This window comes from Lampetra fluviatilis, chromosome 70 (assembly GCF_964198595.1).
Source record: "Lampetra fluviatilis chromosome 70, kcLamFluv1.1, whole genome shotgun sequence".
Classification (NCBI taxonomy): domain Eukaryota; kingdom Metazoa; phylum Chordata; class Hyperoartia; order Petromyzontiformes; family Petromyzontidae; genus Lampetra; species Lampetra fluviatilis.
This window is the reverse complement of record NC_136344.1, coordinates 1,060,846-1,087,696: the sequence shown is the minus strand read 5'-3', so window position 1 is coordinate 1,087,696 and position 26,851 is coordinate 1,060,846. Positions and strand designations below refer to the sequence as shown.

Genomic DNA, 26,851 nt, shown 5'->3' with positions numbered 1-26,851 from the left:
CACTCACCCACCCACTCGCCCACCCACTCGCCCACCCAGCCACTCACGCACTCACCCACTCACTCGCCCATCCACTCACTCGCCTAACCAGCCACGCACCCACTCGCCCACCCAGCCACTCACGCACTCACCCACCCACTCGCCCACCCACTCGCCCACCCAGCCACTCACGCACCCACTCGGAGGAGGAGTCTGTGGTGGAGGCAGTGGTGGTGGCTGTGATGGTGGTGGAGGTGATGGCGGTGGTGGTGGTGGCTGTGATGGTGGTGGTGGTGATGGTGGTGGTGATGACGGTGGTGATGACGGTGATGGTGGCGGCGTTTCGACGTGTTTCGTTCTGGCTGAGAGTTCGTTGTTTTTCTCTGTTGTAGCTTTTCAGTGGAAAGGTTTTTTTTAAAACGTTGCCCAGAGGTTTGGTTGTGGGAGGGGGGGGGGGTTGGGTTAGGGTGGGGGGAGGTTTGGAGGTGAGTGGGGGGGGGGATGACTTCAATAAAGATTTGTTCCGATCTTTGGCGAGGGTGGTGGCAGGAGGATCGTTCTTGGTGTTGTGGTGGCTACAGTGAAGGTGGTGGTGATGGTGGTGATGATATTATCCATTATTTATGGATATTTCAGTCTGTGGCTCTGCTGTGTGGTTGCTCTGCTGTGTGATGAGTCTATGGCTCTCTGCTGTGTGAGTCTATGGGTCTCTGTGTGATGATTATATGGGTCTCTGTGAGAGTCTATGGGTCTGTGTGAGTCTATGGGTTTGTGTGATGAGTCTGTGGCTCTCTGCTGTGTGGTGAGTCTATGGGTCTCTGCTGTGTGGTGAGTCTATGGGTCTCTGCTGTGTGGTGAGTCTATGGGTCTCTGCTGTGTGATGAGTCTATGGGTCTCTGTGTGACGAGTCTGTGTCTCTGCTGTGTGATGAGTCTATGGGTCTCTGCGTTGTGATGAGTCTGTGGGTCTGCTGTGTGATGAGTCTATGGCTCTCTGCTGTGTGATGAGTCTGTGGGTCTCTTCTGTGTTATGAGTCTGCGGGTGTGATGAGTCTGTGGGTCTCTGCTGTGTGATGAGTCTGGGTCTCTGCTGTGTGATGAGTTTGGGTCTCTGCTGTGTGATGAGTGGTTCTCTATGCAAGTCTGGGTCTTTGTAGGTATCTTGGTCTCTGTGTGAGTCTGACTGTCTCTGATGGCTGTGAGTGTGGCTGGCACGATAAGGGATACAGGTGGTGCCATCTGCAAGTTACCTCGGTCAACCCATGCACCTGCTGGTTCTGTCCCGTGACCTGCACCTAGCCTGGCACAGGCGCGCCCACCAGGGCCTGAGTAGGCACTGCCTGGGGCCTACTCACCCATACACTCATTCACCCAGACACCCACTCACCCAGCCACTCGCCCACCCAGACACCCACTCACCCAGCCACTCGCCCAGACACCCACTCACCCACCCAGCCACTCGCCCACCCAGACACCCACTCACCCATCCACTCACTCGCCCAGACACCCACTCACCCACCCAGACACCCACTCACCCAGCCACTCACTCGCCCAGACACCCACTCACCCACCCAGACACCCACACCCAGCTACTCACTCGCCCAGACACCCACTCACCCACCCAGCCACTCACCCACCCAGACACCCACACCCAGCTACTCACTCGCCCAGACACCCACTCACCCACCCAGCCACTCACCCACCCAGACACCCACTCACCCAGCCACTCGCCCAGACACCCACTCACCCACCCAGCCACTCACCCACCCAGACACCCACTCACCCAGCCACTCACTCGCCCAGACACCCACTCACCCACCCAGCCACTCACCCACCCAGACACCCACACCCAGCTACTCACTCGCCCAAACACCCACTCACCCACCCAGCCACTCACCCACCCAGACACCCACTCACCCAGCCACTCGCCCAGACACCCACTCACCCACCCAGCCACTCACCCACCCAGACACCCACTCACCCAGCCACTCACTCGCCCAGACATCCACTCACCCACCCAGCCACTCACCTACCCAGACACCCACTCACCCAGCCACTCGCCCAGACACCCACTCACCCACCCAGCCACTCACCCAGCCACTCACTCGCCCAGACACCCACTCACCCACCCAGCCACTCACCCACCCAGACACCCACACCCAGCTACTCACTCGCCCAGACACCCACTCACCCAGACACCCACCCAGCCACTCGCCCACCCACTCACCCACCCAGCCACTCATCCAGGCATCCACTCATTCACCCACTCACTCACCCAGACACCCAGCCACTCACCCACCCAGCCACCCACTCACCCAGACACCCACTCATTCACCCAGCCACCCACTCATCCAGGCACCCACTCATCCACTCACCCACTCATTCACCCACTCACCTAGCCAATCATTCACCCGCTCACCCAGCCAATCATTCACCCAGACACCCACTCACCCAGCCACTCATTCACCCACTCACCCAGCCACTCATTCACCCACTCACCTAGCCAATCATTCACCCGCTCACCCAGCCACTCATTCAACCAGCCACTCATCCAGGCATCCACTCATTCACCCACCCACTCACCCACTCATTCACCCGCTCACCCAGCCACTCAGACACCCACTCACCCAGCCACTCGTTCACCCAGACACCCACTCACCCAGACACCCACTCACCCACCCAGCTACTCATCCAGCCACTCATTCACCCAGACACTCACCCAACATGAAGAATCCGTGGCATCTGCATGAGATTATCAGGTGCTACACGTTCTGTATAACTTTATTGACACAGGTGCCACACGTTGTGTAACTTTATTGACACCAGGGCCACGTTCTGTATAACTTTATTAACACCTGCATCACGTTCTGTATAACTTTGTCGATACCTGCACTGGACGTTATGTATAACTTTATTGACACCAGGGCCACACTCTGTATAGCTTTATTGATACCTGCACCACACGTTCTGTATAACTTTATTGACACCTGCATCACGTTCTGTAAAACTTTATTGACACCAGGGCCACACGTTCTGTACAACTTTATTATTTCCGGGTCATGTAATAAATAATATTTAATAATTATTTAATCATGATGACATTCTTATTTATTATACAACGAATTATTTATTTCGGCTGTCGATTCCTTTACCGCCAGAATCGCAAGCAAGCGCGATAATCGATTCAAGAATCGCGATCAACAACTATAATACAGAATCACGAATCGATTCCTCCCCTAACCCACACCCATTGACAATAGCTGGCGAAGAAATCGAGAATCGCGATTCGATCCTCTCCTAACCCTCACCCATTGGGGAAGGGAATGAATGAATCGAGAATCACGAATCGATTCCTCTAACTAACACCACACACCCATTGACAGTGGCTGGGGAGGGGAAGAATCGAGAATCGCGAATCGATCTTTGCCCCACTACCGCACACCCATTGATAATGCCTGGAGAGAATGGTAAGAATCGAGAATCACCGACACTACACGAATCGATCCAACGCCCACACAACGTTACCCGGGGCGAGGGGGGTTTGGTAAGGAATCGATTCAAGCTTTGAATGGCTGTGGGTGGGCTGCGTAAAAGAATCGACGCGCGATTTAACAGTTCACGATTATGCCGAATCGGAATCGACGTCTATCCGTACTGCCTTAAGCTGCGTTTGCAATGTTGTTAAACTTCTTAAAGTGACGCGATTAAGTTTAACGATTTGGTTGTTGTTGCTTGTGCTGCTGTTGTTGTTGTTGTTGTGTCAACCTCAAGGATGTCGATCGCCTTCCTGAGTCAGAAGCATCGTCAGGGAGTGGAAGTGACTCAATCCATCATTCAGAAGGTACCACGCAGAGAAACATAGACACCCCATAGACACTCAGAGACCCATAGACACCCCATAGAGACCCAGAGACACCCCATAGAGACCCAGAGACACCCATAGACACCCATAGACACCCATAGAGACACCCCATAGACACCCATAGACACCCCATAGAGACCCATAGACACCCATAGAGACCCATACACACACAGAGACCCATAGACACCCCATAGAGACCCATAGACACCCATAGAGACCCATACACACTCAGAGACCCATAGACACCCCATAGAGACCCAGAGACACCCCATAGACACCCATAGACACCCCATAGAGACCCATACACACACAGAGACCCATAGACACCCATAGACACCCCATAGAGACCCATAGACACCCATAGAGACCCATACACACACAGACCCATAGACACCCATAGAGACCCAGAGACACCCCATAGACACCCATAGACACCCCATAGAGACCCATAGACACCCATAGAGACCCATATACACCCATAGAGACCCAGAGACACCCATAGACACCCATAGACACCCCATAGAGACCCATAGACACCCATAGAGACCCATATACACCCATAGAGACCCAGAGACACCCCATAGACACCCATAGACACCCCATAGAGACCCATAGACACCCATAGACACCCATAGAGACCCATAGAGACCCGTAGAGACCCATAGACACCCCATAGACACCCATAGACACCCATAGACACTCAGAGACCCATAGAGACCCATAGACACCCCATAGAGACCCATAGACACCCATAAAGACCCATACACACACAAAGACCCATAGACACTCAGAGACCCATAGACACCCATAGAGACCCATAGACACCCCATAGAGACCCATAGACACCCATAGACACTCAGAGACCCATAGACACCCATAGACACCCATAGAGACCCATACACACACAGAGACCCATAGACACCCATAGACACTCAGAGACCCATAGACACCCATAGAGACCCATAGACACCCCACAGAGAAACATAGACACCCCATAGGCACTCAGAGACCCATAGACACCCATAGACACCCATAGAGACCCATACACACACAGAGACCCATAGACACCCATAGACACTCAGAGACCCATAGACACCCATAGAGACCCATAGACACCCCATAGACACCCATAGACACCCATAGACCCCCATAGACACCCCATAGAGACCCATAGACACCCATAGAGACCCCATAGACACCGATAGACACCTATAGAGACCCATAGAGACCCATAGACACCCCATAGAGACCCATAGACACCCATAGACACCCATAGACACCCATAGAGACCCATAGACACCCATAGACACCCCATAGAGACCCATAGAGACCCATAGACACCCATAGACTACACACACACAGAGACCCATAGACACCCATAGAGACCCATAGACTACTCAGAGACCCATAGACTACTCATAGAGACCCATAGAGACCCATAGAGACCCATAGACACCCATAGACTACACACACACAGAGACCCATAGACACCCATAGAGACCCATAGACTACTCAGAGACCCATAGACTACTCATAGAGACCTATAAACACCCCATAGAGACCCATGGACACCCATAGAGATCCCATAGACACCCATAGACTACACACACAGAGAGACCCATAGAGACCCATAGACTACTCAGAGACCCATAGACTACGCATAGAGACCCATAAACACCCCATAGAGACCCATAGACACCCATAGAGATCCCATAGACACCCATAGACTACACACACAGAGAGACCCATAGACACCCATAGAGACCCATAGACTACTCAGAGACCCATAGAGACCCATAGACACCCATAGACACCCCATAGAGACCTATAGACTACACACACAGAGACCCATAGACACCCATAGACACCCCATAGAGACCCATAGAGATCCCATAGACACCCATAGACTACACACACACAGAGACCCATAGACACCCATAGAGACCCATAGACTACTCAGAGACCCATAGACTACTCATAGAGACCCATAAACACCCCATAGAGACCCATGGACACCCATAGAGATCCCATAGACACCCATAGACTACACACACAGAGAGACCCATAGACACCCATAGAGACCCATAGACTACTCAGAGACCCATAGAGACCCATAGACACCCATAGACACCCCATAGAGACCTATAGACTACACACACAGAGACCCATAGACACCCATAGACACCCCATAGAGACCCATAGAGATCCCATAGACACCCATAGACTACACACACAGAGACCCTTAGACACCCATAGACACCCCATAGAGACCCATAGAGATCCCATAGACACCCATAGACTACACACACAGAGACCCATAGACACCCATAGAGACCCATAGACACCCATAGAGATCCCATAGACACCCATAGACTACACACACACAGAGACCCATAGACACCCATAGAGACCCATAGACTACTCAGAGACCCATAGACTACTCATAGAGACCCATAAACACCCCATAGAGACCCATAGAGACCCATAGACTCACCACACAGAGACCCATAGACTCACACAGAGAGCCATAGACTTATAACACAGAGAGCCATAGACTCACCACATAGAGACCCATAGACTCACACAGAGTCTATGGGTCTCTATGTGATGAGGCTATGGTTCTCTATGTGAGTTTATGGGTCTCTGTGTGAGTCTATGGCTCTCTTTGTGAGTCTATGGTTCACTGTGTGAGTCTATGGGTCTCTGTGTGAGTCTATGGGTCTCTGTGTGATGAGTCTATGGGTCTCTGTGTGATGAGTCTATGGGTCTCTGTGTGAGTCTACATGTCTCTGTGTGATGAGTCTATGGTTCTCTGTGTGAGTCTATGGGTCTCTGTGTGATGAGTCTATGGGTCTCTGTGTGATGAGTCTATGGGTCTCTGTGTGAGTCTACATGTCTCTGTGTGATGAGTCTATGGTTCTCTGTGTGAGTCTATGGCTCTCTGTGTGAGTCTATGGCTCTCTGTGTAAGTCTATGGCTCTCTGTGTGAGTCTATGGCTCTCTGTGTAAGTCTATGGCTCTCTGTGTGGTAAGTCTATGGGTCTCCGTGTGAGTCTATGGGTCTCTGTATGAGTCAATGGGTCTCTGTGTGAGTCTATGGCTCTCTGTGTGAGTCTATGGCTATCTGTGTGATGAGTCTATGGCTCTCTGTGTGAGTCTATGGCTCTCTGTGTGAGTCTATGGCTCTCTGTGTAAGTCTATGGCTCTCTTGTGTGAGTCTATGGCTCTCTGTGTGAGTCTATGGGTCTCTGTGTGGTAAGTCTATGGGTCTCCGTGTGAGTCTATGGGTCTCTGTATGAGTCAATGGGTCTCTGTGTGAGTCTATGGCTCTCTGTGTGAGTCTATGGCTATCTGTGTGATGAGTCTATGGCTCTCTGTGTGAGTCTATGGCTCTCTGTGTGAGTCTATGGCTCTCTGTGTGGTAAGTCTATGGGTCTCCGTGTGAGTCTATGGGTCTCTGTATGAGTCAATGGGTCTCTGTGTGAGTCTATGGCTCTCTGTGTGAGTCTATTGCTCTCTGTGTGAGTCTATTGCTCTCTGTGTGAGTCTATGGCTCTCTGTGTGAGTCTATGGCTCTCTGTGTGAGTCTATGGCTCTCTGTGTGAGTCTATGGCTCTCTGTGTGAGTCTATGGCTCTCTGTGTGAGTCTATGGCTCTCTGTGTGAGTCTATGGGTCTCCGTGTGAGTCTATGGCTCTCTGTGTGAGTCTATGGCTCTCTGTGTGAGTCTATGGCTCTCTGTGTGAGTCTATGGCTTTCTGTGTGAGTCTATGGCTCTCTGTGTGAGTCTATGGCTCTCTGTGTGAGTCTATGGCTCTCTGTGTGAGTCTATGGCTCTCTGTGTGAGTCTATGGGTCTCCGTGTGAGTCTATGGCTCTCTGTGTAAGTCTATTGGGTCTCTGTGTGAGTCTACGGCTCTTTGTGTGAGTCTACGGCTCTCTGTGTGAGTCTATGGCTCTCTGTGTGAGTCTATGGCTCTCTGTGTGAGTCTATGGCTCTCTGTGTGAGTCTATGGCTCTCTGTGTGAGTCTATGGCTCTCTGTATGAGTCAATGGGTCTCTGTGTGAGTCTATGGCTCTCTGTGTGAGTCTATGGCTCTCTGTGTGAGTCTATGGCTCTCTGTGTGATGAGTCTATGGCTCTCTGTGTGAGTCTATGGCTCTCTGTGTGAGTCTATGGCTCTCTGTGTGAGTCTATGGCTCTCTGTGTGAGTCTACGGCTATCTGTGTGAGTCTATGGCTCTCTGTGTGAGTCTATTGCTCTCTGTGTGAGTCTACGGCTCTCTGTGTGAGTCTATGGCTCTCTGTGTGAGTCTATGGCTCTCTGTGTGAGTCTATGGCTCTCTGTGTGAGTCTGGTTCTCTGTGTGAGTCTACGGCTCTCTGTGTGAGTCTATGGCTCTCTGTGTGAGTCTATGGCTCTCTGTGTGAGTCTATGGCTCTCTGTGTGAGTCTATGGCTCTCTGTGTGAGTCTGGCTCTCTGTGTGAGTCTATGGCTCTCTGTGTGAGTCTATGGCTCTCTGTGTGAGTCTACGGCTCTCTGTGTGAGTCTACGGCTCTCTGTGTGAGTCTATGGCTCTCTGTGTGAGTCTATGGCTCTCTGTGTGATGAGTCTATGGCTCTCTGTGTGAGTCTACGGCTCTCTGTGTGATGAGTCTATGGCTCTCTGTGTGAGTCTATGGCTCTCTGTGTGAGTCTATGGCTCTCTGTGTGAGTCTATGGCTCTCTGTGTGAGTCTATGGCTCTCTGTGTAAGTCTATTGGGTCTCTGTGTGAGTCTACGGCTCTTTGTGTGAGTCTACGGCTCTCTGTGTGAGTCTATGGCTCTCTGTGTGAGTCTATGGCTCTCTGTGTGAGTCTATGGCTCTCTGTGTGAGTCTATGGCTCTCTGTGTGAGTCTATGGCTCTCTGTGTGAGTCTATGGCTCTCTGTATGAGTCAATGGGTCTCTGTGTGAGTCTATGGCTCTCTGTGTGAGTCTATGGCTCTCTGTGTGAGTCTATGGCTCTCTGTGTGATGAGTCTATGGCTCTCTGTGTGAGTCTATGGCTCTCTGTGTGAGTCTATGGCTCTCTGTGTGAGTCTATGGCTCTCTGTGTGAGTCTACGGCTCTCTGTGTGAGTCTATGGCTCTCTGTGTGAGTCTATTGCTCTCTGTGTGAGTCTACGGCTCTCTGTGTGAGTCTATGGCTCTCTGTGTGAGTCTATGGCTCTCTGTGTGAGTCTATGGCTCTCTGTGTGAGTCTGGTTCTCTGTGTGAGTCTACGGCTCTCTGTGTGAGTCTATGGCTCTCTGTGTGAGTCTATGGCTCTCTGTGTGAGTCTATGGCTCTCTGTGTGAGTCTATGGCTCTCTGTGTGAGTCTGGCTCTCTGTGTGAGTCTATGGCTCTCTGTGTGAGTCTATGGCTCTCTGTGTGAGTCTACGGCTCTCTGTGTGAGTCTACGGCTCTCTGTGTGAGTCTATGGCTCTCTGTGTGAGTCTATGGCTCTCTGTGTGATGAGTCTATGGCTCTCTGTGTGAGTCTATGGCTCTCTGTGTGATGAGTCTACGGCTCTCTGTGTGAGTCTATGGCTCTCTGTGTGAGTCTATGGCTCTCTGTGTGAGTCTATGGGTCTCTGTGTGAGTCTATGGCTCTCTTGTGTGAGTCTATGGGTCTCCGTGTGAGTCTATGGGTCTCTGTATGAGTCTACGGCTCTCTGTGTGAGTCTATGGCTCTCTGTGTAAGTCTATGGCTCTCTGTGTGAGTCTATGGCTCTCTTGTGTGAGTCTATGGGTCTCCGTGTGAGTCTATGGCTCTCTGTGTGAGTCTATGGCTCTCTGTGTGAGTCTATGGCTCTCTGTGTGAGTCTATGGCTCTCTGTGTGAGTCTATGGCTCTCTGTGTGAGTCTACGGCTCTCTGTGTGAGTCTACGGCTCTCTGTGTGAGTCTGGCTCTCCCTCCATGCTTGCTGGTGCGACTTTTGTCACCTCGATTCACTTTCGTCAGATCCTGGACGAGAACAACCAGCTGATCCAGTGCATCGTGGACTACCAGAACAGAGGGAAATCTTCACAGTGCACCCAGTAAGTCCGGCTCTCTGTGTGTCTCTGTGAGTCTCTGTGTGTCTCTGTGTGTCTCTGTGGGTGTCTGTGTATCTCTGTGTGTCTCTGTGAGTCTCTGTGTGTCTCTGTGTGTCTCTGTGGGTGTCTGTGGGTGTCTGTGTGTCTCTGTGTGGCTCTGTGTGTCTCTGTGTGTCTCTATGGGTCTCTATGGGTCTCTGTGGGTCTCTGTGGGTCTCTGTGTGTCTGTGTATGCCTCTGTGTGTCTCTGTGTGTCTCTATGTATGTCTATGTGCCGCTATGTGTCTCTATGGTTATCTATGTATCTCTGTGTGTCTCTGTGTCTCTATGGGTCTCTATGGTTTTCTGTGGGTCTCTATGTACCTCTATATATCTCTATGGGTCTCTATGGGTCTCTATGGGTCTCTGTATCTCTATGTATGTCTATGTGGGTATGTATCTCGATGTGTCTCTGTGTATCTCTCTATGTATCTCGATGTGTCTCTGTGTGTCTCTGTGTGTTCAGGTATCAGCAAATCCTGCACAGGAACCTGGTCTACCTGGCTACCATCGCTGACTCAGCACAGTCCAGCCAGTCCACGGTGAGAGGGGGGGGGAGTGGGGGGGGAGTTGGGGGGGTGAGAGAGTGGGGAGGGAGGGAGTGGGGGGGGAGAGAGGGGGGGGGAGAGAGGGGGGGGGAGAGAGGGGGGGGGAGAGAGGGGGGGGGAGTGGGGGGGGAGTTGGGGGGGTGAGAGAGTGGGGAGGGAGGGAGTGGGGGGGGAGAGAGGGGGGGGGGAGAGAGGGGGGGTGAGAGAGTGGGGAGGGAGGGAGTGGGGGGGGAGAGAGGGGGGGGGAGAGAGGGGGGGAGTTGGGGGGGGAGAGTGGGGGGGAGTGGGAGAGAGAGTGGGGGGAGAGTGGGGGGAGTGGGGGGAGAGAGAGTGGTGGGGGGGGAGAGTGGGGGGGGAGGGGGGGGGAGAGTGGGGGAGAGTGGGGGGGGGGAGAGTGGGAGGGGGAGAGTGGGGGGGGGGAGAGTGGGGGGGGAGAGTGGGGGGGGAGAGAGTGGGGGGGGGAGAGAGTGGGGGGGAAGAGAGGGGGGGGGAGAGTGGGGGAGGGAGAGAGTGGGGGGGGAGAGAGTGGGGGGGGGGAGTGGGGGAGGGAGAGAGTGGGGGGGGGGGAGAGAGTGGGGGGGGGGGAGAGAGTGAGGGGGGGGGAGAGTGGGGGGGGGGGGAGGGAGAGAGTGGGGGGGGAGAGAGTGGGGGGGGGGAGAGGGGGGGGAGTGGGGGAGGGAGAGAGTGGTGGGGGGGGGAGAGAGTGGGGGGGGGGGAGAGAGTGGGGGGGGGGGAGAGAGTGGTGGGGGGGGGAGAGTGGGGGGGGGAGAGGGGGGGGAGTGGGGGAGGGAGAGAGTGGTGGGGGGGGGAGAGAGTGGGGGGGGGGGAGAGAGTGGGGGGGGGGAGAGAGTGGTGGGGGGGGGAGAGTGGGGGGGGAGAGGGGGGGGAGTGGGGGAGGGAGAGAGTGGTGGGGGGGGGAGAGAGTGGGGGGGGGGGAGAGAGTGGGGGGGGGGGAGAGAGTGGTGGGGGGGGGGAGAGTGGGGGGGGGGAGAGTGGGGGGGGAGAGTGGGGGGGGGGGAGAGTGGGGAGAGGGAGAGAGATGGTGGCTATGAGATGTTAACTTCCTCGCCTGGTCTACAGGAGGTCGTAGCTTCGATCGCGACCCTGACTCGACTGAGTGTATCTGGTGTAGCGATGTCGTCGTAGTTGAACATCGCCATCACTGCGGGAGACGAAGGGCGTGGTGGTGCTGGCCACCCACCCCCTCGTGTGCCACATTGTAGCCCTTCCTAGGGGCTGCTATTCGCTCCTAACAGCACTTGCCCCTACACTCTGTGTGGGCTACACGGGGGACCTTTGTCTGTGTGTCTATAGGGCACTGCTGCTGCTAACAGCACTTGCCCCTACAGCCCTGCTAGAGGCTACACGGGGCACCTTTGTCTGTGTGTCTATAGAGCACCGCTGCTGCTACTACAGCACTTGCCCCTACAGCCCTGCTAGAGGCTACACGGGGCACCTTTGTCTGTGTGTCTAGAGACACTGCTGCTGCTGCTAACAGCACTTGCCCCTAGTCTGCTAGAGGCTACACGGGGCACCTTTGTCTGTGTGAGACCCAGTGACCTGTGGCTGACCTCTGACCCCACCCGATGGCTCCTCCCCCCCCACCGCAGCCGGCCAATCAGAGCGCGTTGGTGGGTGGCGGCCTCCAGGCTCAAGACGGATTGGTCGGAGTGGGTCACATGATCGGTAAGTGTATGCAGAGTGGTGGTGGTAGTTGTGGTGGTGGTGGTTGGTTGGTTGTGGTGGAGGTGGTGGAGGTGGTGGAGGTGGTTGGTGGTGGTTGTTGTGGTTGTGTTAGTTGTGGTGTTGGTGGTGGTGGCGGTGGAGATGGTGGTGGTAGTTGTGAAAGTGGTTGGTGGTGGTGGAGGTGGTTGTGGTGGAGGTAGTTGTGGTCTTAGTGGTGTTGGTGGTGGTGGTGGTGGCGGTGGTGGTGGTGGTGGTGGTGGCGGTGGTGGTCTAAGTGGTGGTGGTGGCGGTGGTGGTGGCGGTGGCGGAAGCGGTGGTGGAGGTGGTGGCGGTGGTGGTCTAAGTGGTGGTGGTGGCGGTGGTGGTGGCGGTGGCGGAAGCGGTGGTGGAGGTGGTGGCGGTGGTGGTCTTAGTGGTGGTGGTGGCGGTGGAGGTGGTGGTGATGGTGGTGGCGGTGGTGGCGGTGGTGGCAGAGGTGGTGGAGGTGGTGGTGGTTGTGGTCTTAGTGGTGGTGGTTGTGGTCTTAGTGGTGGTGGTGGATCTAAGAATCTCAGCCGCCCGAATCGAACTCACGACGACGGTGGCGCTGTAACCGTCACGGCGCCGGCGAATAGAAAATATCCATTTTTATTCCCTTGTTTATTTGTACAGTATTGACTTGTTTATTTTATTAACTTTTGATTTACTTGATTTTTTTTTACTTGATTATTTTTACTTGTTTATCTTTATTTACTTGCTTAAGTTTTTATTGCTTGCTTATTTTAATTACTTTTAGTTTTTATTTACTTGGTTATTTTTATTTGTTTATTTTCATTAACTTTTTATTTTTCATTTACTTCGTTTATTTTTTATTTACTTTATTTTTATTTGTTTATTTTTATTTACTTTTTATTTTCATTCACTTTATTTTCATTTACTTTGTTTATTTCTTATTTACTTTGTTTTTATTTGTTTATTTTTATTTTCATTTACTTTATTTTCATTTGCTTTGTTTATGTTTTCATTACTTTATTTTTATTTGTTCATTTTTATTTACTTTTTATTTTCATTTACTTTATTTTCATTTGCTTTGTTTATTTTTATTTACTTAATTTTTATTTGTTTATTTTAATTTACTTTATTTTCAATTACTTTATTTATTTCTTATTTACTTCATTTTCATTGACTGTTTAGTTTTTATTACCATTGTTTATTTCCCCCCCCCCGCTCTCCGCCGCAGACTCGGGACCCTTCACCGGCTCGCTCGGGGGGCAGCAGCAGCAGCAGCTGCCCCCTCACCTCCCGCCGGCACCACGTGACCCCCTCGGCCAATCGGTGGCCTCCGCTCACCACGTGGCGAGGCAGCCAATGGGGATGCAGCAGGGGAACGGTGAGGACGGGCTGCAGGCTTGCGGATGATGATGACGACGATGGTGGTGATGGTGGTGATGATGGTGATGATGGTGATGATGGTGGTGATGGTGGTGATGGTGGTGGTGATGGTGATGATGGTGGTGGTGGTGATGATGGTGGTGGTGGTGATGATGGTGATGATGGTGGTGATGATGATAGTGGTGGTGATGATGATGATGGTGATGATGACGACGATGATGACGATGGTGGTGATGGTGGTGATGATGGTGATGATGGTGATGATGGTGGTGATGGTGGTGGTGATGGTGATGATGGTGGTGGTGGTGATGATGGTGATGATGGTGGTGATGATGATAGTGGTGGTGATGATGATGATGGTGATGATGACGACGATGATGACGATGGTGGTGATGGTGGTGATGATGGTGATGATGGTGATGATGATGGTGGTGATGGTGGTGATGGTGGTGATGATGATGATGTTGATGATGGTGGTGATGGTGGTGATGACGATGATGATGGTGACGATGATGATGATGATGACGACGATGATGATGACGATGATGATGACGACGGTGATGATGACGATGATGACGATGATGATGGTGATGATGACGACGACGACGATGATGGTGATGATGACGATGATGACGATGATGATGGTGATGATGACGATGATTTCGATGGTGACGATGATGACGGTGATGATGACGATGATTTCGATGGTGACGATGATGACGGTGATGATGACGACGACGACGATGATGGTGATGATGACGATGATTTCGATGGTGACGATGATGACGGTGATGATGACGATGACGACGATGATGGTGATGATGACGATGATTTCGATGGTGACGATGATGACGGTGATGATGACGATGATTTCGATGGTGACGATGATGACGGTGATGATGACGATGACGATGATGATGGTGATGACGATGATTTCGATGGTGACGATGATGACGGTGATGATGACGATGACGACGATGATGGTGATGACGATGATTTCAATGGTGACGATGATGACGGTGATGATGACGATGACGACGATGATGGTGATGATGACGATGATTTCGATGGTGACGATGATGACGGTGATGATGACGATGATGATGGTGATGATGACGATGATTTCGATGGTGACGATGATGACGGTGATGATGACGATGACGGTGATGATGATGATGACGATGATTTCGATGGTGACGATGATGACGGTGATGATGACGATGACGACGATGATGGTGATGACGATGATTTCAATGGTGACGATGATGACGGTGATGATGACGATGACGACGATGATGGTGATGATGACGATGATTTCGATGGTGACGATGATGACGGTGATGATGACGATGATGATGGTGATGATGACGATGATTTCGATGGTGACGATGATGACGGTGATGATGACGATGACGACGATGGTGATGATGACGGTGATTTCAATGGTGACGATGATGACGGTGATGATGACGATGATGATGGTGATGATGACGGTGATTTCAATGGTGACGATGGTGACGTTGATGACGGTGATGATGACGACGATGGTGATGATGACGGTGATTTCGATGGTGACGATGATGACGGTGATGATGATGATGGTGATGATGACGATGATTTCGATGGTGACGATGACGGTGATGATGATGATGATTCCAACGATCACGCCTTCATTAACTCTCCTGCCCCCCCCCCACTGTCTCCCTCCCCCCCACCCTCAGCTGGCCCATTCCCTGGCCCCCCACACTTGCTGGGGAGACCCCCCCCACCCAGCCTGCTCCCCCCCACCGTGGGGCCCCCCCCCCCCCGTGGCCCAGACGGTCGACGCAGCCCCCCAAACGGAGCCGGAAACCACACTGGGCGGAATCGGTGATATCAGCGGCGGTGCCAAACAAGCACCACCACCGCCACCACCGCCACCGCCACCACCACCACCACCACTCCTCAACGCGTATCCACAGCTCCCGCAGACAGGTACAGGGTCTCTGTGTGGTGAGTCTATGGGTGGTGAGTCTGTGTCTGTGGGTCTGTGTGTGATGAGTCTATGGGTTTCTGTGTGGTGAGTCTGTGGGTCTCTCTGTGTGGTGAGTCTGTGGGTCTCTGCTGTGTGATGAGTCTATGGGTCTCTGTGTGGTGAGTCTGTGGGTCTCTGTGTGATGAGTCTGTGTGTCTCTGTGTGGTGAGTCTGTGGGTCTCTGTGTGGTGAGTCTGTGTGTCTCTGTGTGATGAGTCTGTGAGTCTCTGTGTGATGAGTCTGTGGGTCTCTGTGTGGTGAGTCTGTGGGTCTCTGTGTGGTGAGTCTGTGGGTCTCTGTGTGGTGAGTCTGTGAGTCTCTGTGTGGTGAGACTGTGGGTCTCTGTGTGGTGAGTCTGTGGGTCTCTGCTGTGTGATGAGTCTGTGGGTCTCTGTGTGGTGAGTCTGTGGGTCTCTGTGTGGTGAGTCTATGGGTCTCTGTGTGATGAGTCTGTGGGTCTCTTCTGTGTGATGAGTCTGTGGGTCTCTGTGTGGTGAGTCTATGGGTCTCTGTGTGATGAGTCTATGGGTCTCTGCTGTGTGGTGAGTCTGTGGGTCTCTGCTGTGTGATGAGTCTGTGGGTCTCTGCTGTGTGGTGAGTCTATGGGTCTCTGTGTGATGAGTCTGTGGGTCTCTTCTGTGTGATGAGTCTGTGGGTCTCTGTGTGGTGAGTCTGTGGGTCTCTGTGTGGTGAGTCTATGGGTCTCTGCTGTGTGGTGAGTCTATGGGTCTCTGTGTGGTGAGTCTGTGGGTCTCTGTGTGATGAGTCTATGGGTCTCTGCTGTGTGATGATTCTATGGGTCTCTGTGTGATGAGTCTGTGAGTCTCCGTGTGGTGAGTCTGTGAGTCTCCGTGTGGTGAGTCTGTGAGTCTTTGTGTGATGAGTCTGTGGGTCTCCGCTGTGTGATGAGTCTGTGGGTCTCTGTGTGATGAGTCTATGGGTCTCTGCTGTGTGATGAGTCTGTGGGTCTCTGTGTGGTGAGTCTGTGGGTCTCTGCTGTGTGATGAGTCTATGGGTCTATATGTGACGAGTCTATGGGTCTCTGCTGTGTGATGAGTCTATGGGTATCTGTGTGGTGAGTCTATGGGTCTCTGTGTGGTGAGTCTGTGGGTCTCTGTGTGGTGAGTCTGTGGGTCTCTGTGTGAGTGAGTCTGTGGGTCTCTGTGTGTCTATGGGTCTCTGTGTGGTGAGTGTGTGGGTCTCTGTGTGGTGAGTGTGTGGGTCTCTGTGTGGTGAGTCTGTGGGTCTCTGTGTGGTGAGACTGGGTCTCTGTGTGGTGAGTGTGTGGGTCTCTGTGTGGTGAGTGTGTGGGTCTCTGTGTGGTGAGTCTATGGCTCTCTGCTGTGTGATGAGTCTGTGGGTGTCTGCTGTGTGATGGGTCTATGGGTCTCTGCTGTGTGATGAGTCTATGGGTATCTGCTGTGTGATGAGTCTATGGGTCTCTGTGTGATGAGTCTATGGGTCTCTGTGTGATGAGTCTATGGGTCTCTGCTGTGTGATGAGTCTGTGGGTCTCTGTGTGGTGAGTCTGTGGGTCTCTGTGTGGTGAGTCTGTGGGTGTCTGTGTGGTGAGTCTGTGGGTGTCTGTGTGGTGAGTCTGTGGGTCTGTGGGTCTCTGTGTGGTGAGTCTGTGGGTCTCTGTGTGAGTGAGTCTATGGGTCTCTGTGTGGTGAGTGTGTGGGTCTCTGTGTGGTGAGTCTGTGGGTCTCTGTGTGGTGAGTCTGTGGGTCTCTGTGTGATGAGTCTGTGGGTCTCTGTGTGGTGAGTCTGTGGGTCTCTGTATGATGAGTCTTTGGGTCTCTGTGTGATGAGTCTGTGGGTCTCTGTGTGGTGAGTCTGTGGGTCTATATGTGATGAGTCTATGGGTCTCTGCTGTGTGATGAGTCTATGGGTCTCTGTGTGGTGAGTCTGTGGGTCTCTGTGTGGTGAGTCTATGGGTCTCTGTGTGATGAGTCTATGGGTCTCTGCTGTGTGGTGAGTCTGTGGGTCTCTGCTGTGTGATGAGTGTGTGGGTCTCTGCTGTGTGGTGAGACTATGGGTCTCTGTGTGATGAGTCTGTGGGTCTCTTCTGTGTGATGAGTCTGTGGGTCTCTGTGTGATGAGTCTGTGGGTCTCTGTGTGGTGAGTCTATGGGTCTCTGTGTGATGAGTCTATGGGTCTCTGCTGTGTGGTGAGTCTGTGGGTCTCTGCTGTGTGATGAGTCTGTGGGTCTCTGCTGTGTGGTGAGTCTATGGGTCTCTGTGTGATGAGTCTGTGGGTCTCTTCTGTGTGATGAGTCTGTGGGTCTCTGTGTGGTGAGTCTGTGGGTCTCTGTGTGGTGAGTCTATGGGTCTCTGCTGTGTGGTGAGTCTATGGGTCTCTGTGTGGTGAGTCTGTGGGTCTCTGTGTGATGAGTCTATGGGTCTCTGCTGTGTGATGATTCTATGGGTCTCTGTGTGATGAGTCTGTGAGTCTCCGTGTGGTGAGTCTGTGAGTCTCCGTGTGGTGAGTCTGTGAGTCTTTGTGTGATGAGTCTGTGGGTCTCCGCTGTGTGATGAGTCTGTGGGTCTCTGTGTGATGAGTCTATGGGTCTCTGCTGTGTGATGAGTCTGTGGGTCTCTGTGTGGTGAGTCTGTGGGTCTCTGCTGTGTGATGAGTCTATGGGTCTATATGTGACGAGTCTATGGGTCTCTGCTGTGTGATGAGTCTATGGGTATCTGTGTGGTGAGTCTATGGGTCTCTGTGTGGTGAGTCTGTGGGTCTCTGTGTGGTGAGTCTGTGGGTCTCTGTGTGATGCGTCTGTGGGTCTCTGTGTGATGAGTCTGTGGGTCTCTGTGTGGTGAGTCTATGGGTCTCTGCTGTGTGATGAGTCTGTGGGTCTCTGTGTGGTGAGTCTGTGGGTCTCTGTGTGAGTGAGTCTGTGGGTCTCTGTGTGTCTATGGGTCTCTGTGTGGTGAGTGTGTGGGTCTCTGTGTGGTGAGTGTGTGGGTCTCTGTGTGGTGAGTCTGTGGGTCTCTGTGTGGTGAGACTGGGTCTCTGTGTGGTGAGTGTGTGGGTCTCTGTGTGGTGAGTGTGTGGGTCTCTGTGTGGTGAGTCTATGGCTCTCTGCTGTGTGATGAGTCTGTGGGTGTCTGCTGTGTGATGGGTCTATGGGTCTCTGCTGTGTGATGAGTCTATGGGTATCTGCTGTGTGATGAGTCTATGGGTCTCTGTGTGATGAGTCTATGGGTCTCTGTGTGATGAGTCTATGGGTCTCTGCTGTGTGATGAGTCTGTGGGTCTCTGTGTGGTGAGTCTGTGGGTCTCTGTGTGGTGAGTCTGTGGGTGTCTGTGTGGTGAGTCTGTGGGTGTCTGTGTGGTGAGTCTGTGGGTCTGTGGGTCTCTGTGTGGTGAGTCTGTGGGTCTCTGTGTGAGTGAGTCTATGGGTCTCTGTGTGGTGAGTGTGTGGGTCTCTGTGTGGTGAGTCTGTGGGTCTCTGTGTGGTGAGTCTGTGGGTCTCTGTGTGATGAGTCTGTGGGTCTCTGTGTGGTGAGTCTGTGGGTCTCTGTATGATGAGTCTTTGGGTCTCTGTGTGATGAGTCTGTGGGTCTCTGTGTGGTGAGTCTGTGGGTCTATATGTGATGAGTCTATGGGTCTCTGCTGTGTGATGAGTCTATGGGTCTCTGTGTGGTGAGTCTGTGGGTCTCTGTGTGGTGAGTCTATGGGTCTCTGTGTGATGAGTCTATGGGTCTCTGCTGTGTGGTGAGTCTGTGGGTCTCTGCTGTGTGATGAGTGTGTGGGTCTCTGCTGTGTGGTGAGACTATGGGTCTCTGTGTGATGAGTCTGTGGGTCTCTTCTGTGTGATGAGTCTGTGGGTCTCTGTGTGATGAGTCTGTGGGTCTCTGTGTGGTGAGTCTATGGGTCTCTGTGTGATGAGTCTATGGGTCTCTGCTGTGTGGTGAGTCTGTGGGTCTCTGCTGTGTGATGAGTCTGTGGGTCTCTGCTGTGTGGTGAGTCTATGGGTCTCTGTGTGATGAGTCTGTGGGTCTCTGCTGTGTGATGAGTCTATGGGTCTCTGTGTGGTGAGTTTATGGGTCTCTGTGTGGTGAGTCTGTGGGTCTCTGTGTGGTGAGTCTATGGGTCTCTGTGTGATGAGTCTATGGGTCTCTGCTGTGTGGTGAGTCTGTGGGTCTCTGCTGTGTGATGAGTCTGTGGGTCTCTGCTGTGTGGTGAGTCTATGGGTCTCTGTGTGATGAGTCTGTGGGTCTCTTCTGTGTGGTGAGTCTGTGGGTCTCTGTGTGGTGAGTCTGTGGGTGTCTGTGTGGTGAGTCTGTGGGTGTCTGTGTGGTGAGTCTGTGGGTCTGTGGGTCTCTGTGTGGTGAGTCTGTGGGTCTCTGTGTGAGTGAGTCTATGGGTCTCTGTGTGGTGAGTGTGTGGGTCTCTGTGTGGTGAGTCTGTGGGTCTCTGTGTGGTGAGTCTGTGGGTCTCTGTGTGATGAGTTTGTGGGTCTCTGTGTGGTGAGTCTGTGGGTCTCTGTATGATGAGTCTTTGGGTCTCTGTGTGATGAGTCTGTGGGTCTCTGTGTGGTGAGTCTGTGGGTCTATATGTGATGAGTCTATGGGTCTCTGCTGTGTGATGAGTCTATGGGTCTCTGTGTGGTGAGTCTGTGGGTCTCTGTGTGGTGAGTCTATGGGTCTCTGTGTGATGAGTCTATGGGTCTCTGCTGTGTGGTGAGTCTGTGGGTCTCTGCTGTGTGATGAGTCTGTGGGTCTCTTCTGTGTGATGAGTCTGTGGGTCTCTGTGTGATGAGTCTGTGGGTCTCTGTGTGGTGAGTCTATGGGTCTCTGTGTGATGAGTCTATGGGTCTCTGCTGTGTGGTGAGTCTGTGGGTCTCTGCTGTGTGATGAGTCTGTGGGTCTCTGCTGTGTGGTGAGTCTATGGGTCTCTGTGTGATGAGTCTGTGGGTCTCTGCTGTGTGATGAATCTATGGGTCTCTGTGTGGTGAGTCTATGGGTCTCTGTGTGGTGAGTCTGTGGGTCTCTGTGTGGTGAGTCTATGGGTCTCTGTGTGATGAGTCTATGGGTCTCTGCTGTGTGGTGAGTCTGTGGGTCTCTGCTGTGTGATGAGTCTGTGGGTCTCTGCTGTGTGGTGAGTCTATGGGTCTCTGTGTGATGAGTCTGTGGGTCTCTTCTGTGTGATGAGTCTGTGGGTCTCTGTGTGGTGAGTCTGTGCGTCTCTGTGTGGTGAGTCTATGGGTCTCTGCTGTGTGGTGAGTCTATGGGTCTCTGTGTGGTGAGTCTGTGGGTCTCCGTGTGGTGAGTCTGTGAGTCTCTGTGTGATGAGTCTGTGGGTCTCCGCTGTGTGATGAGTCTGTGGGTCTCTGTGTGATGAGTCTGTGGGTCTCCGCTGTGTGATGAGTCTGTGGGTCTCTGTGTGATGAGTCTGTGGGTCTCTGTGTGGTGAGTCTATGGGTCTCTGCTGTGTGATGAGTCTATGGGTCTCTGCTGTGTGATGAGTCTGTGGGTCTCTGCTGTGTGGTGAGTCTATGGGTCTCTGCGTGGTGAGTCTGTGGGTCTCTGTGTGGTGAGTCTGTGGGTCTCTGTGTGAGTGAGTCTGTGGGTCTCTGTGTGTCTATGGGTCTCTGTGTGGTGAGTGTGTGGGTCTCTGTGTGGTGAGTGTGTGGGTCTCTGTGTGGTGAGTCTGTGGGTCTCTGTGTGGTGAGACTGGGTCTCTGTGTGGTGAGTGTGTGGGTCTCTGTGTGGTGAGTGTGTGGGTCTGTGTGGTGAGTCTATGGCTCTCTGCTGTGTGATGAGTCTGTGGGTGTCTGCTGTGTGATGGGTCTATGGGTCTCTGCTGTGTGATGAGTCTATGGGTATCTGCTGTGTGATAAGTCTATGGGTCTCTGTGTGATGAGTCTATGGGTCTCTGTGTGATGAGTCTATGGGTCTCTGCTGTGTGATGAGTCTGTGGGTCTCTGTGTGGTGAGTCTGTGCGTCTCTGTGTGGTGAGTCTATGGGTCTCTGCTGTGTGGTGAGTCTATGGGTCTCTGTGTGGTGAGTCTGTGGGTCTCCGTGTGGTGAGTCTGTGAGTCTTTGTGTGATGAGTCTGTGGGTCTCCGCTGTGTGATGAGTCTGTGGGTCTCTGTGTGATGAGTCTGTGGGTCTCCGCTGTGTGATGAGTCTGTGGGTCTCTGTGTGATGAGTCTGTGGGTCTCTGTGTGATGAGTCTGTGGGTCTCTGTGTGGTGAGTCTATGGGTCTCTGCTGTGTGATGAGTCTATGGGTCTCTGCTGTGTGATGAGTCTGTGGGTCTCTGCTGTGTGGTGAGTCTATGGGTCTCTGCGTGGTGAGTCTGTGGGTCTCTGTGTGGTGAGTCTGTGGGTCTCTGTGTGAGTGAGTCTGTGGGTCTCTGTGTGTCTATGGGTCTCTGTGTGGTGAGTGTGTGGGTCTCTGTGTGGTGAGTGTGTGGGTCTCTGTGTGGTGAGTCTGTGGGTCTCTGTGTGGTGAGACTGGGTCTCTGTGTGGTGAGTGTGTGGGTCTCTGTGTGGTGAGTGTGTGGGTCTGTGTGGTGAGTCTATGGCTCTCTGCTGTGTGATGAGTCTGTGGGTGTCTGCTGTGTGATGGGTCTATGGGTCTCTGCTGTGTGATGAGTCTATGGGTATCTGCTGTGTGATAAGTCTATGGGTCTCTGTGTGATGAGTCTGTGGGTCTCTGTGTGATGAGTCTATGGGTCTCTGCTGTGTGATGAGTCTGTGGGTCTCTGTGTGGTGAGTCTGTGGGTCTCTGTGTGGTGAGTCTGTGGGTGTCTGTGTGGTGAGTCTGTGGGTGTCTGTGTGGTGAGTCTGTGGGTCTGTGGGTCTCTGTGTGGTGAGTCTGTGGGTCTCTGTGTGAGTGAGTCTATGGGTCTCTGTGGTGAGTGTGTGGGTCTCTGTGTGGTGAGTCTGTGGGTCTCTGTGTGGTGAGTCTGTGGGTCTCTGTGTGATGAGTCTGTGGGTCTCTGTGTGGTGAGTCTGTGGGTCTCTGTATGATGAGTCTATGGGTCTCTGTGTGATGAGTCTGTGGGTCTGTGTGGTGAGTCTGTGGGTCTCTGTGTGATGAGTCTGTGGGTCTCTGTGTGATGAGTCTGTGGGTCTCTGTGTGGTGAGTCTGTGGGTCTCTGTGTGGTGAGTCTGTGGGTCTCTGTGTGATGAGTCTGTGGGTCTCTGTGTGGTGAGTCTGTGGGTCTCTGTGTGGTGAGTCTATGGGTCTCTGTGTGGTGAGTCTGTGGGTCTCTGTGTGATGAGTCTATGGGTCTCTGTGTGGTGAGTCTATGGGTCTCTCTGTGGTGAGACTGTGGGTCTCTGTGTGGTGAGTCTGTGGGTCTCTGTGTGGTGAGTCTGTGGGTCTCTGTGTGGTGAGTCTGTGGGTCTCTGTGTGGTGAGTCTGTGGGTTTCTGTGTGGTGAGTCTGTGGGTCTCTGTGTGGTGAGTCTGTGGGTCTCTGTGCGGTGAGTCTGTGGGTCTCTGTGCGGTGAGTCTGTGGGTCTCTGTGTGATGAGTCTGTGGGTCTCTGTGCGGTGAGTCTGTGGGTCTCTGTGTGATGAGTCTGTGGGTCTCTGTGTGGTGAGTCTGTGGGTATCTGTGTGATGAGTCTGTGGGTCTCTGTGTGGTGAGTCTGTGGGTCTCTGTGTGGTGAGTCTGGGTCTCTGTGTGGTGAGTCTGTGAGTCTCTGTGCGGTGAGTCTGTGGGTCTCTGTGCGGTGAGTCTGTGGGTCTCTGTGTGATGAGTCTGTGGGTCTCTGTGCGGTGAGTCTGTGGGTCTCTGTGTGATGAGTCTGTGGGTCTCTGTGTGGTGAGTCTGTGGGTCTCTGTGTGATGAGTCTGTGGGTCTCTGTGTGGTGAGTCTGTGGGTCTCTGTGTGGTGAGTCTGTGGGTCTCTGTGTGGTGAGTCTGTGGGTCTCTGTGTGGTGAGTCTGTGGGTCTCTGTGTGATGATACTGTAGGTCTCTGTGTGGTGAGTCTGTGGGTGTCTGTGTGGTGAGTCTACTGGGCGTCTCAACGCTCCCTATCAGAGGCGGCGGATATTGCAGCGCTGCCCATTTGTAACGCAGACCCCCCCCTCCTCCTCCCCCCCTCCCCCCTCGCCCCTCCCCTTCCTCCCCCCCCCTCCCCCCCCCTCCCCCCCCTCCCCCCCCTCCCCCCCCCTCCCCCCCTCCCCCCCTCGCCCCTCTTCCCCTCGCCCCTCACCCCCTCCCCCCCTCGCCCTTCCCCCCTCCCCTTCCTCCCCCCCCCTCCCCCCCCCTCCCCCCCCCCTCCCCCCCTCGCCCCTCCCCCCTCCCCCCCTCGCCCCTCCCCCCTTCGCCCCTCCCCCCCTCGCCCCTCCCCTCTCCCCTTCCTCCCCCCCTTGCCCCTCCCCCCCTTGCCCCTCCCCCCGCCCCTCCCCCCCCTCCCCCTTCGCCCCTCTTCCCCTCACCCCTCCCCTCCCCCCTCCCCCCCCAGGCAGGATCCCCCAGCAGCGCTTTGCGGCTGGGCAGGAGGAGTTCTACGCCGAGACTTTCCACCACGCTGGGACCACTGACCGTGAGAGCCACCGCCACCATCATCATCACCATCGTCACCATCATCATCATCGACATCATCATCATCATCACCATCATCGCAGTCATCATCAACATTATCAACATCGTCATCGTCATCATCATCGCCATCATCATCGTCATCGCAGTCATCATCATCAACATCATCATCATCATCGTCATCGCCACCATCATCATTGACATCGTCATCATCATCATCATCGACATCTTCATCGGCATCATCACCACCACCACCATCACCACCATCACCACCATCACCTCCACCACCACCACCATCACCACCATCACCTCCACCACCACCACCATCACCACCATCACCTCCACCACCATCACCACCATCACCTTCCTGGCAGATCCAGGGTATGGTTTTGTGCAAGTCTAAATGTGTCTCTGTCTCTGTCTGTCTCTGTGTGTCTCTCTCTGTGTGTGTCTCTGTGTGTGTCTCTCTCTGTGTGTCTCTGTCTCTGTGTGTCTCTCTGTGTGTCTCTGTGTGTCTCTGTGTGTCTCTCTGTGTGTCTCTGTGTCTCTGTCTTTCTCTGTGTGTCTCTCTGTGTGTGTCTCTGTGCGTCTGTCTGCAGAAGGGGGCTATGCAATGTCTCACCCACAGGTTCAACCCTTCCCTCAGCAACAGAACAACACGCATCCTGGCTATGGTGAGAGATTCATGGCGGCCGTGTCGGAGACACGGAAATCCTGGGTCTGGGTGTCTCTCTCTCTCTCTCTCAGGGGGTTCACGATGGCCGTGTCGGAGACACTGAGAGCCTGGGTTCAAGCCCTGGGTCTGGGTGTCTCTCTCTCTCTCTCAGGGGGTTCACGATGGCCGTGTCGGAGACACTGAGAGCCTGGGTTCAAGCCCTGGGTCTGGGTGTCTCTCTCTCTCTCTCAGGGGGTTCACGATGGCCGTGTCGGAGACACTGAGAGCCTGGGTTCAAGCCCTGGGTCTGGGTGTCTCTCTCTCTCTCTCAGGGGGTTCACGATGGCCGTGTCGGAGACACTGAGAGCCTGGGTTCAAGCCCTGGGTTTGGGTGTCTCTCTCTCTCTCTCAGGGGGTTCACGATGGCCGTGTCGGAGACACTGAGAGCCTGGGTTCAAGCCCTGGGTCTGGGTGTCTCTCTCTCAGGGGGTTCACGATGGCCGTGTCGGAGACACTGAGAGCCTGGGTTCAAGCCCTGGGTCTGGGTGTCTCTCTCTCTCTCAGGGGGTTCATAATGGCCGTGTCAGAGACACTGAGAGCCTGGGTTCAAGCCCTGGGTCTGGGTGTCTCTCTCTCTCTCAGGGGGTTCATAATGGCCATAGACTCACCACACAGAGACCCACAGACTCACACGGAGACCCATAGACTCCGCACACAGAGACCCACAGAGACCACACATACACACAGACACGTACACACATACACACACACACGTACACACACACACACGTACACACACACGTACACACACACGTACACACACGTACACACACACACATGTACACACACGTACACACACGTACACACACGTACACACACACGTACACACAGACACACACACACACACATGTACACACACGTACACACACGTACACACACACACGTACACACACACGTACACACACGTACACACACACACACATACACACACACGTACACACACACACGTACACACACGTACACACACACACGTACACACACGTACACACACACGTACACACACACATATACACACACACACACACATGTACACACACACACGTACACACACGTACACACACACACGTACACACACGTACACACACACGTACACACACACACACATATACACACACACACACATGTACACACACACACACATACACACACACACACATACACACACACACATGTACACACACACACGTACACACACACGCACGTGCAAATTCGCTGCTACTCGCTACAACAGCCCTTGGCACCTCCAGCAACGAGCTTCACGAAGCACCTTTGTCTTTGTAATCGCCCTCACCGCAGGTTCCACGCCAACTTCCGTGGTGGAGTTTGGTGGCTACGGCGGAGGCGGTGGTGGTGGTGGTGGCGGTGGTGGCGGTGGTGGCGGTGGTGGCGGTGGTGGCGGTGGTGGTGGCGGTGGTGGTGGCGGTGGTGGCGGTGGTGGTTACTCCGTTTCCTCTATAGCAGGAAGTCCTGGCAGTAGCTTGCAGCCTGCAGGCGGCGTCTACAGATATGGGCAGGTGCGTGAAGCAGCAGCAGCATCATCAGCAGCAGCAGCATCATCAGCAGCAGCATCATCAGCAGCAGCAGCAGCATCATCAGCATCACCACCATCATAATCATCATCATCATAATCATCACCACCACCACCATCATCATCACAATCACAATCATCACCAGCATCACCATCATAATCATCACCACCATCATCATTACCACCACCATCACCACCACCACCACCATCATCACCATCATCACCATCATCACCATCATCACCATCACCACCATCACCACCATCACCACCATCCCCACCATCATCACCACCATCACCACCATCACCACCATCACTACACCTTGATCTCTGCACCGTGAACTCTGCACCGTGAACTCTGCACCGTGACCTCTGACCTCTGCACTGTGAACTCCGCACCGCCGTGACCTCGTCGTTGTCGTCTTCTCTGTTTCAGGGCCACTTTGGAGGCTTCCAGTGACGGTCGGCGCAGACTCAGCAGCCTCCACCACCAGCAGCAGCAGCTCACTATGGTGGTGGTGGTGGTGACGATGGTGGTGGTGGTGGAGGTCGTT

General features: G+C 53.5%; 1 protein-coding gene across 2 annotated transcripts; it reads left to right on the top strand.

The window, feature by feature from the left end:
• Positions 1-472: 472 nt before the first annotated feature.
• SS18L2 (SS18 like 2) lies at positions 473-26,851 on the top strand. 2 transcript variants are annotated; one of them, XM_078883360.1, is made up of 11 exons: positions 473-1,307; positions 3,750-3,819; positions 9,821-9,897; positions 10,400-10,475; positions 12,092-12,167; positions 13,387-13,536; positions 15,260-15,512; positions 23,981-24,061; positions 24,657-24,731; positions 26,069-26,286; positions 26,734-26,851. In XM_078883360.1, the coding sequence occupies exons 2-7, from the start codon at positions 3,751-3,753 to the stop codon at positions 15,409-15,411; spliced, it is 600 nt and encodes a 199-aa protein (XP_078739486.1). In that variant the 5' UTR covers positions 473-1,307; position 3,750; the 3' UTR covers positions 15,412-15,512; positions 23,981-24,061; positions 24,657-24,731; positions 26,069-26,286; positions 26,734-26,851. The 2 variants fall into 2 exon arrangements, with proteins under 2 accessions (XP_078739486.1, XP_078739485.1); XM_078883359.1 differs by lacking the exon at positions 473-1,307 and having other exon boundaries at positions 3,602-3,819.

Coding starts and splice junctions, on each gene's coding strand:
- SS18L2 (XM_078883360.1), top strand. CDS start 3,751: ATGTCGATCGCCTTCCTGAGTCAGAAGCATCGTCAGGGAGTGGAAGTG. Junction 10,476..12,091: donor CACAGTCCAGCCAGTCCACG/GTGAGAGGGGGG, acceptor CCCCCACCGCAG/CCGGCCAATCAGAGCGCGTT. Junction 13,537..15,259: donor GGGGATGCAGCAGGGGAACG/GTGAGGACGGGC, acceptor CCCCACCCTCAG/CTGGCCCATTCCCTGGCCCC.